This window comes from Danio rerio, chromosome 4, assembly GCF_052040795.2.
Source record: "Danio rerio strain M-AB ecotype USA chromosome 4, GRCz13ab, whole genome shotgun sequence".
Lineage (NCBI taxonomy): Eukaryota > Metazoa > Chordata > Actinopteri > Cypriniformes > Danionidae > Danio > Danio rerio.
Window position 1 is genome coordinate 37,196,233 of NC_141024.2, and position 19,603 is coordinate 37,215,835.

General features: G+C 37.5%; 2 protein-coding genes and 1 long non-coding RNA gene across 3 annotated transcripts in view; 1 reads left to right on the forward strand and 2 right to left on the reverse strand.

Moving 5' to 3' along the window:
* Positions 1 to 19,603, reverse strand: part of LOC148680292 (uncharacterized) — a 790,608-nt gene that overhangs the window by 699,869 nt on the left and 71,136 nt on the right. The window lies entirely within an intron of this gene.
* Positions 1 to 19,603, reverse strand: part of LOC141381693 (uncharacterized) — an 835,171-nt gene that overhangs the window by 330,127 nt on the left and 485,441 nt on the right. The gene's annotated exons all lie outside the window — the stretch shown is intronic.
* LOC100007972 (uncharacterized) lies at positions 794 to 13,581 on the forward strand. The gene is made up of 4 exons (XM_087249194.2): positions 794 to 833; positions 1,776 to 1,922; positions 11,580 to 12,505; positions 12,696 to 13,581. Exons 2-4 carry the CDS (start codon positions 1,838 to 1,840, stop codon positions 12,732 to 12,734), a joined length of 1,050 nt encoding a protein of 349 aa, XP_087105320.1. The 5' UTR covers positions 794 to 833; positions 1,776 to 1,837; the 3' UTR covers positions 12,735 to 13,581.

Genomic DNA, 19,603 nt, shown 5'->3' on the forward strand with positions numbered 1-19,603 from the left:
ACTTTAGATGAAATCAAAGAGCTCCCTCGTCTGTCATAGACAGCAAGAGTCCAGAGATGCTCAAAGGGTTTGACAGTGGTTTTTCTGGAAAAGAAACCAAAAACATTGTCAAAACCTGTGACGTGACTTTAGTGGTTCAATTGTAATCAAGTTTCAAGAACATTTTGTTTGTCAGAAAATGTTGATAAAATCAGCCATGTCCAAAGCAGGAGCTGTTGAACCATATAGTGGCTGCTTTTTGACCCTGTAGCCTATTCTCTTCATTTGCATTCAGCAGAAGAAACTCAAACAGGTTTGGCTTAAGTAGTGGATGAGTAAATTACCGAATTGTAATTTTTTTTAATGTGAACTACCCCTTTATTAGATTAAAGGTTTTGATCAACTTTAAATACTAAAGTGTGTGTTTGTGAGAGAGATCTAATCTATTAAAATTTGTATTAATATTTTTTATTTTATCAATCTTTTTATTTTTATTTTATTAAATTCTGTGTTTTTTCTGTATTATATTTTATATCCATATTTGTTTGCACTACTGCCCTTTTTGCATTGTCTTGTTTTACGTAGTGTCGCTGCACTGCTTTTGGCAATATGAATGTACAGTTATTTTTTTATGCCAATAAAGCACATAAAATGTGTGTGTGTGTGAGAGAGAGAGAGAGAGAGAGAGAGAGCAGAAATAGTGTAGAATGAAAAACAAGGGAGAAATGTATCAATAAGTCATGACTGCAACAGTAAGTGGCAAAAAAAGCTACACAAAAAAGACTTTTATTTTGGCGTGGTGTGTGACGTCATCAGGTGGCGCCGCTTCAGCGCTGTGATTCAACCGGAGAAAGGTTTGTTTTTAAATGTTTACGGATATAACCCGATTTAATTAATGTTTCAGGTTTTTCATCCGATGCTAAATTATGTACCTGCTGTTGGAAATATTATTTTAACCCTTTATACAGCGTAATACTATTTTATTCTCAGTAACCGAGGGCTTTTGTTTGTGTGTAATGCGAGTTTTAAAGCAGCGTTTCCCAAACTTTTCAGCCCGCGATCCCAAAAATAACAATTTATTTAGCAGTCTATATTGTTTACCATGTTACTGGAAATATTCTGTCAGAATTAGCATGCAAGTATGACTTCTAAACAACATTAGCACTATCTAATTTACTGTAAACAATGCTGTACTTTGATAATTATTAGCTGCTAATATGATTTCCATATTTAGCGTTTGCAAAGAATACTTTTAGGAAATTTTATTATTAAGGGAAATGTCTGAATACCCAAATATAAAACCAACTTTACCTCAATTATCTATAGAGGTAAAGTTGGTTTTATATTCGCACATTCTGACTTTGCCCTTAATAATATAATTTCATTAAAGTATTATTTGCAAACTCTAAATAGGGAAATCATATTAGCAGCAAATGACTATCAAAGTGCAACATTGTTCACAGTTAAATAAACAGTGTTAATGTTGTTTTCAAGTCACACTTGGATGCTAATTCCGATCGAATATTCAAAGTAACATGGTAAACAGCATAGAGACTTCTAAATGAACAAATGTGTGAATATAAAACCAACTTTACCTCTATGACCCCTCAGGGGGTCCCGACCCTCACTTTGAGAACCACTGTTTTAAAGAAACGTTTTACCTGATTTCTTTTTGTTAATTACTCTCATTAATCGAAACTGTTGAAGCAAGTGTTAAAGAGAAGTTTTTTTGTTTCTGTTCATTGTTTTATTTATTTTAAACATAACATTTTTATTGTTTTGTTCATTTTAAACAGGAAGTGTCCAAACACAGAGAAAAACTCCTGCTGAAGCGACTGATCTCCACACTGTTATAAAGATGCCGTTTATTAAAGAGGAGAGTGAAGATGTGAAGATTGAAGAAACATTCACAGTCAAACAGGAAGATCTGCAGGAACAAACAGGTTGGTTTTCATTCTCAAAGACCAACTCAGTCATTTGATCCTCATTCAGATATATTGTAATAATAAGAATAATAAATTAAATCCATCTTGCAGCCCTGAGTGTGCTGTCTAGTTCTCCTAAATGCACACGAGCACTCATTGAAAGACCGAAATAAGTTTCTTTTGTCACTTGTTCTCATGTCTTTTGTCATTCTTTTATGTATTATTAGTCTCCCATTTTCTCTACCTGCTTAAGGTTATTGCTTTTCTTGTTCTTCTACTGTTTGTAAAGCGTCCTTGAGCACTGGTGCTTTATTTAATAAATAAATACAATACATTTAAAAAGGTTTAACTGAGCTGGTGATATTTGACCTACAGTATTCTCATAGAAGACTCAAAATTTTAAGCCTTACAAACTCTTAAATTTACTGAAATGTTGTTTTGTAGGTCTTAAATCTTTTTTAAACAAGTCTTCATTTTCCTTTGTTCATGTTTTGTTACCCAATCTGGCCAAAACCCACACAATCACCAAGTATCCACCTAAATAAATCTTTAAACTTTTTATTAAAAAAGGTAATTTTCACTCTAATTTATCTGTTTTAATTATTTTCCTTACAATTACATTTGTTTAAATGTGCTCCATGTATTTACTGCTGAGGACATCGACCTGGACAGATTGTTGTGCATAGATTTAGTTTATTGTAGTTTTTTAAACTTTTAAAACATTTGTCCATTTTTTATTATTATAAAGAACGTTTATATTTGAATACAAGTTGAGCTGGCTTGTTTTTACACAATATTTAATTTTTTTTCAAAGAAATATCTAAAATAATTAAAAAATATTATTAATTTATTATTGTATTATTAAATGTTTTAAATTATAATATTTTTTTGGACGGGGCAAATAAAAATCTTTTTTCATCTGGGTCATTTGAAAAGTTATTTAGCCTTTAGACCTTCATGAGCCTAAAATTTCATTCATAATGGTCCTAAAAATGTCATAAAAAGCCTTAAATTTAACTTGGTAAAACCTGCAGAAACCCTGGTTTAAAGTATGTCAAAAATTGTGGATACCCCCAGTATTAAATACGCTGAATGAAATGGACACTTAAGTGATTAGTTATAAAACATTGAACAATCTGAGAATATTGACCATATTCTTTATACACCAGCAGGCGGCGCCATTGGAATCTTTTTGCCTGACACTTTTTAAAAAAAATTAATTTTTAGATCCTAAAATCAGAGTTATGCTCTTTAGGCATGGGGCGATAACTATATTTAAGGTTTACCGCAGTTTGGAAAAGTCAAGGTTTTAAAACCGCCAACATTTTCTGCTGTACCTTTTTTATGTTTTAAGTTTTTTAGGACAACAGTATCTCCTGCAGAAAAGATATCCAAAGATGCCGTTTTAAATCGTAAAGAAATCTGTGATTCATTTGAATGATTTAGCCTGACATGTTTACTGCTCCAAAATATTTTATAAGTTTCTGAGAAGAAAATATATTTTAGGTTATCATACCGTCAGAATCTTATACTGGCCCATGCCTAATGCTGCTTGATGTTGCAAAGTCATATTTTCTCATTTTATTATTTTTCTTTGTATGTATAGACATGAACACACCTGTTTGTAGAGCAAGTAGTGTGACTGTTTTCTGCCATTCATTATTTCTGGTCATTTCCCCAATAGACAACTGAAGTTCTAAAACAAAAGCATGAGATTAGGTCACAACTATGACATGATTGACAATTGTTGCTGTTTGTCATTGTGCTCTGTTTATCCTGAGAGCTAATGCTGAGTATTTTTAGGGCTTTTCACACTTCAAATTGTTAACCCTGGGTCATTCTAATCCTGGATGAAGAGAATCCGGGGTTATCTGTAATCACATTCCACGCTGCTCATGCTATACCAGGGCCCTATTCCATTTACCAAGCTTAGAGAAAAAGCCAGGCTTATTTTGGATATGTCAGGTTTATTAATGGCTGAATCAGTTTCATAAATCAAATCTACGATATTTCAAACTCAGTTACTCTGGCAACTTTGCTGGGAAACTAGCCTGGTCCAGGGCAGGTTAACTCTCAGGCTAAGTCTTAAGTTCATGCTTAATCAAAGTAATGTTGACGTTCACCTGCTGTAATTTGATGCCATTTTAATTGACTGTATAGTCACTTAATAGTAAAGGCATACATTAGGGCTGCAACTAACGATTATTTTGATAACCGATTAATCTGTCGATTATTTTTTTCAATTAATTAATGAATCGAATATAAAAACAAACAAACAAGTAAAGCATTCATTTTCAACCCTTTATTCAAAAAAGCTAATCCCTAAGCTGTTATAAAAATAATAATAATAATAATAGTAAAATAAAAAACTTAAGTAGTTTTGTCCTGTTTTCAATCCAAATATCTCAATATTTTTAAATCAAGAAACATACTAGACACATGAAATAGCATGAAAAATTATGTCTTGTTTTCTGAAAAAGAAATACACCTAAAAATTATGTGATTGTTTGCTTAAAACAAGCTAAATTATTTGCTAATTGTGTAAAAAAAATCTTAATGAGATATAATCTCAAACAGGAGTTTTAAGCATCACTCATTCTCTCATGCCATTTTTCTTTTCTAGTTTTGATTTAGGATTTTTTTTTATATTTGGACTGGAAACGAGACTAAATGACTAAGAAAGAAAAGCTTTTTTGCAGTGCAGCTACACATGACAACAGATGAAATGAATAATCTAAAAAAGGAGAGTGAATAAACACTTGTCTTTAGTCTTGCAATGCAAAGTAAACTATACCATGCTTTACTACTGTTATTCAGGGCTTTAAGTATTTCGGCACCATGCCGGATGTCCGGCGTGCGGCCCTGAGGGAAAAAAAAAAGTTTGGGTTGTCAAGGCGACTATGACAAACTTTTAATGATGGAGGAGACTTGTGGTCGCTGTTACATCCAGAGCTGTATTACTTTACAGATCTTGAATATGACAGCAACATGACTCGCGCACACCAGCTGATTCAGTCGTTTTCCAGTGACATAAAAAAAGAGTGCCGGGCTTCTTTTTTTTTTGTCACAAATGTTACCAAGGACTACATTTATGAATATAATGTTAGAGGCGATTCAGCGAGTTCAAATTCAGCCATGAAACTCGTTGCAAAACCTGTTAAATTGCCAATTTGGGAACATTTTGAATTCGTGGTGAACGTGAAAGGCGAACCAATACTTTGGATGAAGCTATTTGTAGGGCTTGTTTGTTTTTCTTTTATTAAAAAAATTCAATAAATAAATAAATAAAACACCTTACGGATAGGATGCGACAAAGAAAAAGCATGTTTTTAATCATTCTTCATAATCTGATTCATAGCCTACATGTAATAAACCCATATTGCGCCAACAAGAATAAGCTCTAAAAGGTAAAGTTTAGAGTGAGAGGAGTTATTGATATGATATTAATATTAGTTGTATTATTAGTCTCCCTTTTCTCTACCTTCTTAAGGTTTTTGCTTTTCATGTTTTTTTACTGTCTGTAAAGCGTCCTTGAGCACTGGTGCCATATAAAATAAACAAAAACAATAAAAACATTTGTAGCATATTATATTTATATCTTCATCTTTTCTATCTTTTGTGTGGGGTTTGTAAAAGCTTTGCCCTTGTCTCGTGCAGGTCTTCATCACATTGTCTGTAGTTGCAACTTTCATTTTCTCTGTCTCCTCATAAACTCGGAGTCTCCTTTACTTTATTTCTTTACTGTAAACGTGACATCGTCTTCATTTTGTGTTATGTGGACGGCTAGTGGCTTAAACGAATCCGGTAGTCCTCGGAGAACCATCGCTATGGGTAGTCCATCACTCATTAACTCTCCAGCATTCCTTAGAGCTGTAATGTTGTTTTCTGCTCGTATCAAATAGTCTGTAACGCTCTCACTGTCACTCGTGCAGCTGAGTCAATGCTGTGTACATGTTTATTATGTGTGGTTTACTTTTGCCTGAATAATGCTCTTTCAGTATTTTTAGGGCTTTTCTCCTGTCATCGGCAGCATTGTGTCTTACCAGTGAAAGGCTTTTATCATCGATCAGTTCAGCATAACAATCAGTGCTCTTCCGCCTGTCCTCATCTAGTTGCTCCGCTTCAGCATCAGTAGGCTGATGTAATATAGTTTCTTTTAGCTTCAGAGTGTTTAAATATCCTAGAAATCTCGTCTCCCATAGATCGAATTTTTCTTCTGATCCATCGAACATAAACTGCGGCGCTAGATATCCTCCCGCTCTGCTTACCATCTTTGCTAACTTTGCACCTGAATACGTCGCGTTAACTTTGCTTTCTTGAAAACAATCGCTAGTCTCGCTGCCTGGGGCCCATAACCTGTTGAGCTTGGAGTGCGTAGCTTAAGCACTAGACAGAACAAATCGTTTCATCAGCGTCTTTTATTACTCACTTTCACATGCTCTCTCTGTACAGCATGAACACGAGACGGTAACACTTCTGTTTATCAACAGTATAACGTGGAGACTAGATCTGCAACAACGAATCGATTAAATCGATAAAAATAGATTATTAAAAGCGTTGGCAACAAATTACATAATCGATTCGTTGTGTTGCGCGACCAGGAGACATTTGATAAGAAAAAAAAGAACATGGAGCGGAGCGGACTGAACAAGGCCTCTCTCTGTCTCTCGCGCACTGATACAGAGTTCAGCGCCTCAAGGAGACAGGGATGATGCGGAAGAATCACTACAGAATTCTACAAAGTCCCTGGTGCTGGTTTCTTTGTGTCTGGCGCTGAGCTAGAGAAAGACAGCGGGGTTCAGCAGGTTTTGTTTTCGGTATTCCTGACACTGATAGACGGCATTAACACAAAAAACTCTTACCCTATAAAGATCTAAACTGTGTTTCCCACAAAAAGACAAAGCAGGTTATGTTTCACAGCTGTCTTTTTAATTTATTTTTTTGCTCGACATTACAAGCACTGCTCCGTTTAAGCAGTTGCAATATGCGCTGAGCCAAAGAGCTTGCGCTGAGGAGAGCTCTCAGTAAGGGACTGTTGGAAAAGAGCTGCTTTTTTTTACGAAAACAAAACCATCTTAACTCCGCTGAAACGTGTCATATTATCACAATTATGCAGCATTTTAACTGCCTAATACTTCATTTATGTTTTAGATATGTAAATACACACAAGTACTAGTAAAACAATACATTTAGAGTTTGTAAAACACACAAGAAAGTCTAACAATCCATTCAAATATAATTTGCTGATGTGTTTTATTTATATCAGATACACATTACACGTAGTGAAAGTAACTATAAAGTTGAATCTAGGCTTTTCTAAGTTCACCAAACACTTACTTGCATGTATTTTTGGAGTAACTTTTGAATGAACCGGCTGAATCCTGCGTGTTCTGCTTTTATGAATGAGTTTATGTGAATTGGAATATCAGGTAGTTGATGGCATGATGAGCAAGTGTGTGAATGTTATCTTTTTTGGATCATTAATTTTTCCATCTGTTGTCATGTATAGCTGCACTGCAGAAAACTTTCTTTCTTAGTTATTTTGTCTCGTTTCCAGTTCATATACAGGGTATCTGCACATTTTTAACAGGAAATTTAAGACCTTTTAAGACCTTTATAAGTCCTCTAAAATGAAAATTTAAGACTTTACCTAAAAAAAAAAAAAAAGGAAAGTGTTCAGTGTGTCAACACAGAATGATGTGGTGAAGCATTAGCGTGGCACAACTCACCAGAGCCACGCTCAAGACAGGTCAAAGGGGCGCAAAAATTTTTATGCCGAGTGCTGATTGACCTTACAACCCTGACAACAGGGTACCAGTCTCGTCAGTTGATCAACGTCTAAAGTGCAAGTCAAAGTCTTCGTTGCTGCGTTCATGGACTCATCGAACATTATAATGAAAGCGTCCTTGTTTGCTTGTGAAATTAGTTTCTTCTTTAGGTATGGGGCAACACCAAATCGTGCTAAATATACTGTTTTGTCTCTTCCACATGTGAACGTACTCGCACACTCTGAGTCAGGGAACATTGCTTGAAAAACTAGGTGGACGTCCTCGTTTGAGGTGTACGAGTGGTGGCGGCTTACGGTTTGAAATACTCACAGTATTTCGGCCTTAAATGTAACTATATTCGCAAAGCTGCTGAAGGCATTGCTAGAAGTGGACGGCCTTGTGGAAGGCTGAGGTCGAAGTGCTTGATGAGAACATACTTATGGGCAAACTACTTGCCTGCGACTACACATACTTTTTGTGCTTCTCTGCTTTCATGTGTGAATCGAGCGTTTTGGGGCCCATTGTCCCCAGTTTTATCGTCTTTTTAGATAAAGCACACCTCCCTTCATGATTACTGACTGTTTTCTTTAACCACCCCGATACTTTTCATCCTCCAACCAATTGTCATCAAATAAACATTTGCCCATGCTTGCGATTTCGCAAAATGCCGTGGTGGAGAAGTATCAACGCAACGCATTCATCAATCACTTGTATGTCACCTATGGAATGATGCAGGTTGCACCCACGAAGTGCTGCCCCCAAATGTTGCGCTGGTCAAATAGCGGTTGAAAAAAATGAATAAAAAAAGACGAGTTGGACATGAAATTTAAGATCCCACATGAAATTTAAGACCTCCTTATGGAAAATTACAGAATTCAAGACATTTTCAGACCTTAAAAATCGAAAATTTTATTTAAGACATTTCAAGACTTTTTAAGGACCCGCGGGGACCCTGATATATCTAAACGAATCTTACATCAAGACCAGACAAGAAAAATAGCATGAGAAAACGAAGTGATGCTGTTTGAGATTATATCTTATTAAGATAATTTTTCTCACCCCATTGGCAAATAATTTAGCTTGTTTTAAGCAAACTATCATTAAAGTTTAAGGTTAAGTGATTTCTTATGGAATTTCATGTGTCTAGTAAGTATCTTCATTTAAAAACATTTAGATATTTGGATTGAAAACAGTTCATTATTATTATTATAGGCATGAGCTTTTTTGAATAAAGGGTTGGAAAGGGCTTTTTTTTAATCCGATTAATCGAAAAAATAATCAACAGATTAATTGATTAATAAAATAATCATTAGTTGCAGCCCTAGACGTTAAACACGTAAACAACATGATGTCATCACTACAGTACCGTAATACACTGAAACATAATTATGAACCCTTCAGTGATAAATATTAATACAATTAGCAAGAGTGCCAGTTAGGGATGTAACTGTATCAGAATTTCATGGTACGATAATACCTTGGTATGAATGGCACGGTACGGTATTTATTGAATAATTTACAGGAAAAACAAAACTACTTAAAACTACTAAGACTTGAAAAAAGTGCCAAAAGTGTTTATTTACCTTAGCACTGAACATATCAATGACATACAAATTAGCCATCTATCTGTAAGTTTCGAAACAAGAACTTCAATTTTTCAATTTTAATAACAAAAAACTATTAAACCATATTAAAAAAAATTAAGTTTCAATTTAGTATTGTTGAAAACTCATCACATTCAACATTTAATCACTCACTCACTTAGATAGAGATGGGTTTTTTAAGAAAAATTATCATATAACTATAATCTGGTAAAAGCTATGATCTCTGGGCATGTCAACAGAAGAAAAAAAAAACCCTCTCATTTGGGACTGAGGTTTCTGGGACAGAAAGATATGATTTAACCAAGGTTGACAGCAGTGGGTAACGTTGTGCAATGTCTTTCCACCACTTGAGAGGACAAGCCATGAGTGAGATAGAGGTCTCTTTATGGTACAAGTCAATGTCTGCATCAATCTAACAAGTGTGCTGTGTTCTGCAGTCACCATGACTGTTTTTAGTCGTATTCCCCGACTTATATTTTACCACAGTCTGGCAGTGCCTGCATACTGTTTTTTTCTTTGTCTGTCACCTTTTCTCCTTTATCGTGTCTTTTTAGAAAGAAACCGAAATGCTTCCACACATCCGATTTAAAACCCGCTTTAGGTTCGATCATTTCCAGCTCTTTTTCTTCCCCTCTACTAGCAACACACTCCATTTCCGCATTACTGGATCTGTAGTAACAACAGACCGGAAAGAATGATGGCCACGCCTAGGCTGATGGGAATTGTAGTTCCCGCTACCTCCCGTTCGCTTCATTTGCCTAAGCAAACTTTTCTCAGAAATATAGTTTTATTGAGTCATGCGCCTACGGTAATATTGAAAAAAATTACTATGACGGTATTTACAATATTGTTACATCCCTAGTGCCAGTACTTTAATACAAATAATACACGGTTATCACAGGTAATCCATAATAGACATTGGAGAAAACTCGCACCAAAGGCACGCTTGTGTCCGGATCCAATATTATCGCTTAGACAAGAGAAGAGGAAAGCCAGCGCAACAGGTCAAATGTACAAAGTGAGAGAGAGGCAAAGATGAAGTTTTACAGCAATTCTCTGTATAGTGTAATAGTGGCTCGTGTGCTGTGCAGCCTTCACTCACCCTCGCCTCCGTCCTAGTATTGCGACATCGCACAGTGGAGATAAATGACGTTAGTATGTAATAACCTATTCCAATATCGATTATTTTGACACCCCTAGTAACGAGTAACGATGCAGCACATAAAAAGTTTATCGAAGTAAAAGTATTAAACTTATTGAAAATATGTACTGAAGTAAAAGTTTAAGTAGGAGAAAAAAAATAATACTTCAGTAAAGTACAGATACTGCCTTTTAGTAATTAAGTACAGTAGTGAAGTAGTTCTACTCCGTTACTATACATCTTTGGAAAGGTGCACATTCCAGCCTTTATGCAGATGTTGTACAGATATGTCTCATGTCTGAGAGGTAAATATTCAGCTGTTTGTTCAGCTGTTACCTCAGAACTTTTTTTTTCTGATGTGTTAGCCAGTCAGGCACAGAATGAAAAAGTATTCCCTGTCATTTTGTTGTAATTATAAATATATACAAATAAAAATAGGCCATTAACAGTGTAACTACCCGCCGGTTATTAAACAGTCCACGCTTCCAAATACTGATGTCCACCATGCGTTTCATTTATTGAACACCGTGAAGACTGCACAATCAACACAATCAAAAGGACATCAAAATAAACAAATAATACATAAAACAATGTTTAGTTTACCGTGTTGGCCTGATAACCAGCTGTAGAATAAGCAGGAGCATTAAACAGGTGCTTGCATTGAGATCTCACCATCCTGAGTGACCATACAAACTCTTGCAGGTTAAATCAATCAATGAGAATCATGTGACTTTCCACTCAAGCCAACCGGAAACAAAGAAATTAGTAACAAACATATACCAATACACATTCAAATAATGAAATTCAAAACAATAAACAAAATTACAAGCTGACCAATCAGCGTCGGCTACAAACAGCTTTCAAATCTGTGTCTTATTAATATGACCAAAAATACTTTTATGAGAAACTTGGAAAACTGGACTGACACGGTTTCAATTTACTATAACTTCTATGTGAAGTGTCTTTGACAGAATTCACATTGTAAAAACACTAGATAAATGAAGATGATTGGAATCTGCTTAAGTGTGTACACGTTAATGTACCAAACAAACTATGATCTGATTTATTTTACATTTATCATGCATCAAAATTACATTGTGTGTGTGTTTTGATGAGAGTTTTCAAGACTTAATGAAAACTAACGTTTATTTATTTATTTCAGACCTAATTGAAGAGAAGGAGAGGAGGAAAGAGGAGGAACATCATGTTAAAATTGAGGAAAAAACTCATTTACAGACTGATGATATATTGAAAAGGAGAAACAAAAATAGTTTCACCTGCACTCAGTGTGGAAAGATTTTGGCAAGCAAAAGCAAACTTAAGATTCACATGAGGATCCACACTGGAGAGAAACCATTCACATGCACTCAATGTGAGAAGAGTTTCAGCATATCATCATCCCTTAATCTACACATGAGGATCCACACTGGAGAGAAACCATTCACATGCACTCAGTGTGGGAAGAGTTTTAGCCACTTATCACCTCTTAATAAACACATGAGGATCCACACTGGAGAGAAACCATTCACATGCACTCAGTGTGGGAAGAGTTTTAGCTTATCAACATCCCTTAATCTACACATGAGGATCCACGCAGGAGAGAAACCATTCACATGCACTCAGTGTGGGAAGAGTTTCAACTGCTCGTCAAACCTTAGTAAACACATGATGATCCACACTGGAAATAAACCATTCACATGCACTCAGTGTGGGAAGAGTTTTAGCTTATCAACATCCCTTAATCTACACATGAGGATCCACACTGGAGAGAAACCATTCACATGCACTCAGTGTGGGAACAGTTTCAGCCAATCATCATCTCTTAATAAGCACATGAGGATCCACACTGGAGAGAAACCATTCACATGCACTCAGTGTGGGAAGAGTTTCAACCGATCAGAACACCTTAATCTACACATGAGGATCCATACCGGAGAGAAACCATTCACATGCACTGAGTGTGAGAAGAGTTTTACCTGCTCATCACACCTTAATCGACACATGAGGAAACACACTGGAGAGAAACCATATGCATGCACTCAGTGTGGGAAGATTTTCAGCCAATCATCACGCCTTAATCTACACATGGTAAGCCACAACGGAGAGAAACCATGACCTACGAAACTCTGACGGACTCTGACCTGCGAAATCGCATCACTTGACTGTGAGACCAATCGAAGATCAAAACATGACCTCTCTGGACCGAAATTTTAAAAAATGTTCCAATCGCACACTGTTTTTAATGTCTAATCATCTTGTTTGTTCCCGCTCCTTTTAGCAACACCATACAACAGAATTTTGCATGCTCAAACTCTAGTGTGACCGCAGCTTTGGCGTGGGATGAGTTTCAGTAACTCCTCAGACCTTAATAAACGCATAAAGACTCACACTGGGGAGAAACCATTCACATGAACTCAGTGTAAGGAGAGTTTTAACCGATCAGCAAACCTTAATGAACACATGAAGATCCACACTGGTGTGAAAGAGTATATGTGCTTTGAGTGTGAGAAGACTTTTATTACAAAATTGAAACTGCACCAGACGTTTTACACTTGAGAGACCATACAAGTGTTCACACTGTGACGAGAGGTTCATCAGTTAACACATCTGAATCAAACAAAAGAGGATTCACACTGGAGAGAAACTGTACATCTGAAATCTGATGTGTCTACAGAATTGGACAAAAAGTTGCAAACATTACATGAAACATACAAAACATTTTCTCATGTAGGGATGTCCCGATACAACATTTTAACTTCTGATACGATACCGATATTGCAGCTTTCAGTACGAACCGATACCGATATATCATTTTTTAATTTTATAAAATATCTTAATTGAATGAACTAAAATAAATTTTTAAAGTGCAAAATGCTAATTCAAGGTCACTTCAGTTAATAATTTTTTTATCATCAGCAAATAGTAGAAACAGCTGAGAGCAGGAACATATGAAAAAAATATTGTTAATTGAACAAATGCTAAAAGTTCAGTGTCCAAAGTGTCGATTTCAAACACAGCTTTTTGGTGAATTTTTGATCCAGTTGAGCTGAAAAATATCTTTCACACTGGGCAGCAGAAATAATTTATTGTTAAGTTAATAAAAATGTGCAGTATGGTTAGTACAAACATTTTCATGACCAGGGGGGTATTCCAGAAAGGTGGGTTAACTTACCATCTGCTAAAACCTAAACTCTCGGTTGATTTACCCAAAACCTGCTTACCGCGAGTATGTTGGTTCCAAAACAGGTGACAAGAGTTAGTTAAATCAACCTCCTGAAGATAACCGCGGGTTAATGCGCGTGCACGGCACACACCTGATGGCATTTTCAGTAGATCGCCGAATTCACGAGTCACCATAGAAAGTCACGGTGAGAAAAAAAGGGCAACGCACTTTACAGAGGCGAAGCTGTAGGTTTTAAACACAGAGATTACACATCTGCTTCAACAAAGGAAAGAAATATAGAATACGAAATAGATAAGAAAATAAAAAATAAATAATAAGAAAATTTATTAGTTCATTAAATTACACATGCCACCCTCCATTTTATTGTAATGATAAATTAAACTACTCTTTAACATCCTTTTTGAGTATGTTGTGTAACCATTCATGCATTTATTTTTCTTGCCATTAATTTCTTAAGGCCACAATATATGTGTTGACTAATAAGGCTTATAGAAATTGTAATCTTTCTGGAGCTAGAACTCTGTCCAAAGTCATTAAACACAGAAACATTATCATAAAAGGTAATATTTAATTACTGGAGCTCTTTATTTAACACTCTAGAATATTCTTTCTGACATGCAGCTAATAGAAAGAGGCCTGTCTAACTGCTGTGTCCTATAATAAAGGCTTTTCAGTGGTTGAGTTTTTGACTTAAACCACACACTCTGTCACTGTTGTAAGTGATTGTTGTCAGATAGCTTTAGGTTCTTTTTATTTTGCATGCAGACGAAGTTCCTTCTGCCTCAACTAACAAGCAGTGTAAGAATTTTCTGCACTTTTCCATATTTGAATATTAATCTTGGATCACAAAATCTTTTATCTACATATTTAAATTCTAAAGTAGCTGTATAAGGTTCATCTTCAAAGATAAAGTCACATGAGCATCAACTTAAGGTGAGAAATGTATATGAAAAATATGTTGCACGTTGAAAGGTTTGTGTATAAAGCAGTGTACAAAATCTTTCATTTTATTTCAGGAAATCAAGAAATGAACAGCCAAACTATTTGATTAAACATAGTTTTTTGACTAATTATATTTTTTAGCACTCTTCCATCTGTTTTGTCTGCTTGGGTCACTGAGATTTCCTCTGGGTCAGGCTGCAGGTAGGGTGTCATCGTATAAGGCAGAAAAGGGTATCTTTTGTCCTCCAGCAAGTAACAATGTAGTGCCCAGTAATGATTCTATTTTATAATACAAATATAATAAAAATAAACATTGTGTTAAGCAACATTTGATTTATATATATATATTTTTTTACTATATTTGTGTTATACACTTGAATCATTACTTCCTGAAAATCAGCCATTTAGCTTCAACATAGTGATGAGGTGGGGTGTGTGATGAGCTGGTAAGCAGTAATGAGTTTAATAGTTGAAACACCAAAAGATTAAGGATAGAAAATTAAGTTGTACCTGCACACTTATACTTTGGACAAATTTTATATTATCAGTGTCCTTTAGTGACTGATGGAGCTTTAAAATCGGCTGCAATTAATGCACACAATAGCATTTAGAAAACCTGAAAAAAATATTATATTAAAAAATGTAGTTGTGTGTGCGTGAATGTATATATAAGAATGAAGTCCTACATCTTAAATTAAAGATATATTTTCCTACAAAAGACAAAGCTGCCACTTATAATATAATACAGAAAAATGTGAGGGTGCAGAAGAAGAGAAAAAACACAAGATATGTAAGTGAGATTCGAACTCGCTCCGTTGTGCGCTCCGTTGTTCTTTATTGACGCACTGTCCACTACGCTATTCCCGTGCTCTGTATCATCTGTGTAATGGTACGCAGTAATGTATGACCAAGGAACTGTACAAAAGTGTAAAAAACAGTTCAGTGCCAGGCATACTGTACAGGTGGTCCTACTGCCACATTGTACAGTTGCCTAAAATGCCCTGACGCGAATACAAAGAGCTGCACTGAATGTTTTTTATGGTAAGCGCAGACCCGCGGTTTGTCACATTTGATTTCAAAAAGGTTTGTTAAATACATTAACATTATGAATTTGGTTATGAAAAAAACTATGCACTTGTAACCCTCTTACAACGAAAAAAACTTGTATCTGTGTGTCCACATCCATAAATATTCTCATCAAAAGAGCACGCAATGCTCAGTGAACTCTCTGAAACAGACAAACTCTGAAACATAGCAACTTACTCTCTGAACATAACCTGCTCCGGAGCAGGTTATCTTCAGAGAGTAAGTTGCTTTGGCTACTTAACATACCCAGAAGTTACCTCCGATTTTGGAACCAAAGTTGAGGTTATCCACCTACTTACTCTCAAACTTACCCGTGTATGTCACATAACCTGCTTTCTGGAATAGCCCCCAGGATTTAGCAGAAGATTTTCACAGGTAGGGAAGGTATAACTGAAATTGGTGTCTAGCTCTGGATAGAGCTTCTCGTCAGCCCGGCTAGCTCAGTCGGTAGAGCATGAGACTCTTAATCTCAGGGTCTTGGGTTCGAGCCCCACGTTGGGTGATTCTGTTATTTACCTCTCTTTTTCTCAGCAAACTTACATTAGGGTTCATATAGCAGACCTTTTGAGACAAAGTTACGCCTTTCTACCACTGTAGGTGACCTTTTACTAAGTCTCTGTGGCGCATTAAATTAGCGCTTTCGGCTGTTAACTGAAATGTTGGTGGTTCAAGCCCACCCAGGGCCGAATTAAGCATTTTGCTGCCTTGCAACTGCTAACACGTGCACTGGACATATATCCTGGGCCACATTCTGTCCAGCGTTACAAGATGAAATCAGGATTTAGCAGAAGATTCTCACGGGTAGGGAAGGTATTACTGTAAACGGTGTCTAGCTCTTGAAAGGGCTCCTCATCAGCTTGGCTAGTTCAGTCGGTAGAGCATGAGACCCTTAATCTCAGGGTCGTGTGTTCAAGTCCCATGTTGGGCGTTTCTGTTACTTTTCTCTCTTTCTCTCAGCAAACTTTCATTAGGGTTCATATAGCAGACCTTTTGAAACAAAGTTCTGCCTTTCTACCACTGTAGGTGACCTCTTGCTAAGTCTCTGTGGCGCAATCGGTTAGCATGTTTGGCTGTTAACTTAAAGGTTTGGTGGTTCAAGCCCACCAAGGGACAAATTAGGCATTTTGCTGCCTTTCAACTGCTAACACGTGCACTGGGCATATATCCTGGGCCACATTCTGTCCAGCGTTACAAGATGAAATCAGGATTTAGCAGAAGGTTGTCACGGGTAGGGAAGGTATTACTGAAAACGGTGTCTAGCTCTTGAAAGGGCTTCACATCAGCCCGGCTAGCTCAGTCGGTAGAGCATGAGACTCTTAACTTAGGGGTGTGGGTTAGATCCCCATGTTGGGCATTTCTGTTGCCTCTCTCTCTCCGCAAACTTTTATTAGGGTTCATATAGCAGACCTTTTGAAACAAAGTTCCGCCTTTCTACCACTGTAGGTGACATTTTACTAAGTCTCTGTGGCGCAATCGATTAGCGAGTTCTGCTGTAAACTGTAAGGTTGATGGTTCAAGCCCACCCAAGGACGAAATAGGCATTTTGCTGCCTTGCAACTGCTAACACGTGCACTGGACATAGATCCTAGACCACATTCTGTCCAGCGTTACAAGATGAAATCAGGATTTAGCAGAAGATTCTCATGGATAGGGAAGGTATTATTGTAAACGGTGTCTAGCTCTTGAAAGGGCTCCTCATCAGCTTGGCTAGTTCAGTCGGTAGAGCATGAGACCCTTAATCTCAGGGTCGTGTGTTCAAGTCCCATGTTGGGCGTTTCTGTTACTTTTCTCTCTTTCTCTCAGCAAACTTACATTAGGGTTCATATAGCAGACCTTTTGAGACAAAGTTACGTCTTTCTACCACTGTAGGTGACCTTTTACTAAGTCTCTGTGGTGCAATCGGTTAGCGCATTCGGCTTTTAACTGAAAAGTCGGTGGTTCAAGCCCACCCAGGGACCAATTAGGCATTTTGCTGCCTTGCAACTGCTAACACGTGCACTGGACATAGATCCTGGGCCACATTCTGTCCAGCGTTACAAGATGAAATCAGGATTTAGCAGAAGATTCTCACGGGTAGGGAAGGTATTACTGTAAATGATGTCTAGCTCTTGAAAGGGCTTCTCATCAGCTTGGCTAGCTCAGTCGGTAGAGCATGAGACCCTTAATCTCAGGGTTGTGGGTTTGAGCTCCACGTTGGGTGTTTCTGTTGCCTCTCTCTCTCTAAGTAAACTTTCATTAGGGTTCATATAGCAGACCTTTTGAAACAGTTCTGCATTTCTACCACTGTAGGTGACCTCTTACTAAGTCTCTGTGGCGCAATCGGTTAGCATGTTTGGCTGTTAACTTAAAGGTTGGTGGTTCAAGCCCACCCAGGGACAAATTAGGCATTTTGCTGCCTTGCAACTGCTAACACGTGCACTGGGCATATATCCTGGGCCACATTCTGTCCAGCGTTACAAGAAGAAATCAGGATTTAGCAGAAGATTCTCACGGGTAGGGAAGGTATTACCGTAAACGGTGTCTAGGTCTTGAAAGGGTTCCTCATCAGCTCAGCTAGTTCAGTCGGTAGAGCATGAGACCCTTAATCTCAGGGTCGTGGGTTCAAGCCCCACGTTGGGTGTTTCTGTTACTTTTCTCTCTTTCTCTCAGCAAACTTACATTAGGGTTCATATAGCAGACCTTTTGAAACAAAGTTACGCATTTCCACCACTGTAGGTGACCATTTACTAAGTCTCTGTGGCGCAATCTGTTAGCGCGTTCGGCTGTTAACTGAAAGGTTGGTGGTTCAAGCCCACCCAGGGACGAATTAGGCATTTTGCTGCCTTGCAACTGCTAACACGTACACTGGACATAGATCCTGGGCCACATTCTGTCCAGCGTTTCAAGATGAAATCAGGATTTAGCAGAAGATTCTTATGGGTAGGGAAGGTATTACTGTAAACGGTGTCTAGCTCTTGAAAAAGCTACTCATCCACCCGGCTAGCTCAGTTGGTAGAGCATGAGACTCTTAATCTCAGAGTCCTGGGTTAGATCCCCATGTTGGGCATTTTGTTGCCTCTCTCTCTCTCTCAGCAAACTTTCATTAGGGTTCATATAGCAGACCTTTTGAATCAAAGTTCCGCCTTTCTACCACTGTAGGTGACATCTTACTAAGTCTCTGTGGCGCAATCGGTTAGCGTGTTCGGCTGTTAACTGAAAGGTTGGTGGTTCAAGCCCACCCAGGGACAAATAAGGCATTTTGCTGCCTTGCAACTGCTAACATGTGCACTGGGCAAATATCCTGGGCCACATTCTGTCCAGCGTTACAAGATGAAATCAGGATTTAGCAGAAGGTTGTCACGGGTAGGGAAGGTATTACTGAAAACGGTGTCTAGCTCTTGAAAGGGCTTCACATCAGCCCGGCTAGCTCAGTCGGTAGAGCATGAGACTCTTAACTTAGGGGTGTGGGTTAGATCCCCATGTTGGGCATTTCTGTTGCCTCTCTCTCTCCGCAAACTTACATTAGGGTTCATATAGCAGACCTTTTGAGACAAAGTTACGCCTTTCTACCACTGTAGGTGACCTTTTCCTAAGTCTCTGTGGCGCAATTATTTAGCGCGTTCAGCTGTTAACTGAAAGGTTGGTGGTTCAAGCCCACCCAGGGAAGAAATTGGCATTTTGCTGCCTTGCAACTGCTAACATGTGCACTGGGCATATATCCTGGGCCACATTCCGTCCAGCGTTACAAGATGAAATCAGGATTTAGCAGAAGATTGTCACGGGTAGGGAAGGTATTACTGTAAACGGTGTCTAGCACTTGAAAGGGCTCCTCATCAGCATCAGCTCGGCTAGTTCATTCGGTAGAGCATGAGACCCTTAATGCACCGTGAGTTAACATGAACGCACAATGAACAACTGTATTTTCATTAACTAACATGAACAAATACTGTAGTAAATGTATTGTTCATTGTTCATGTTAGTAAATGGATTAAGAA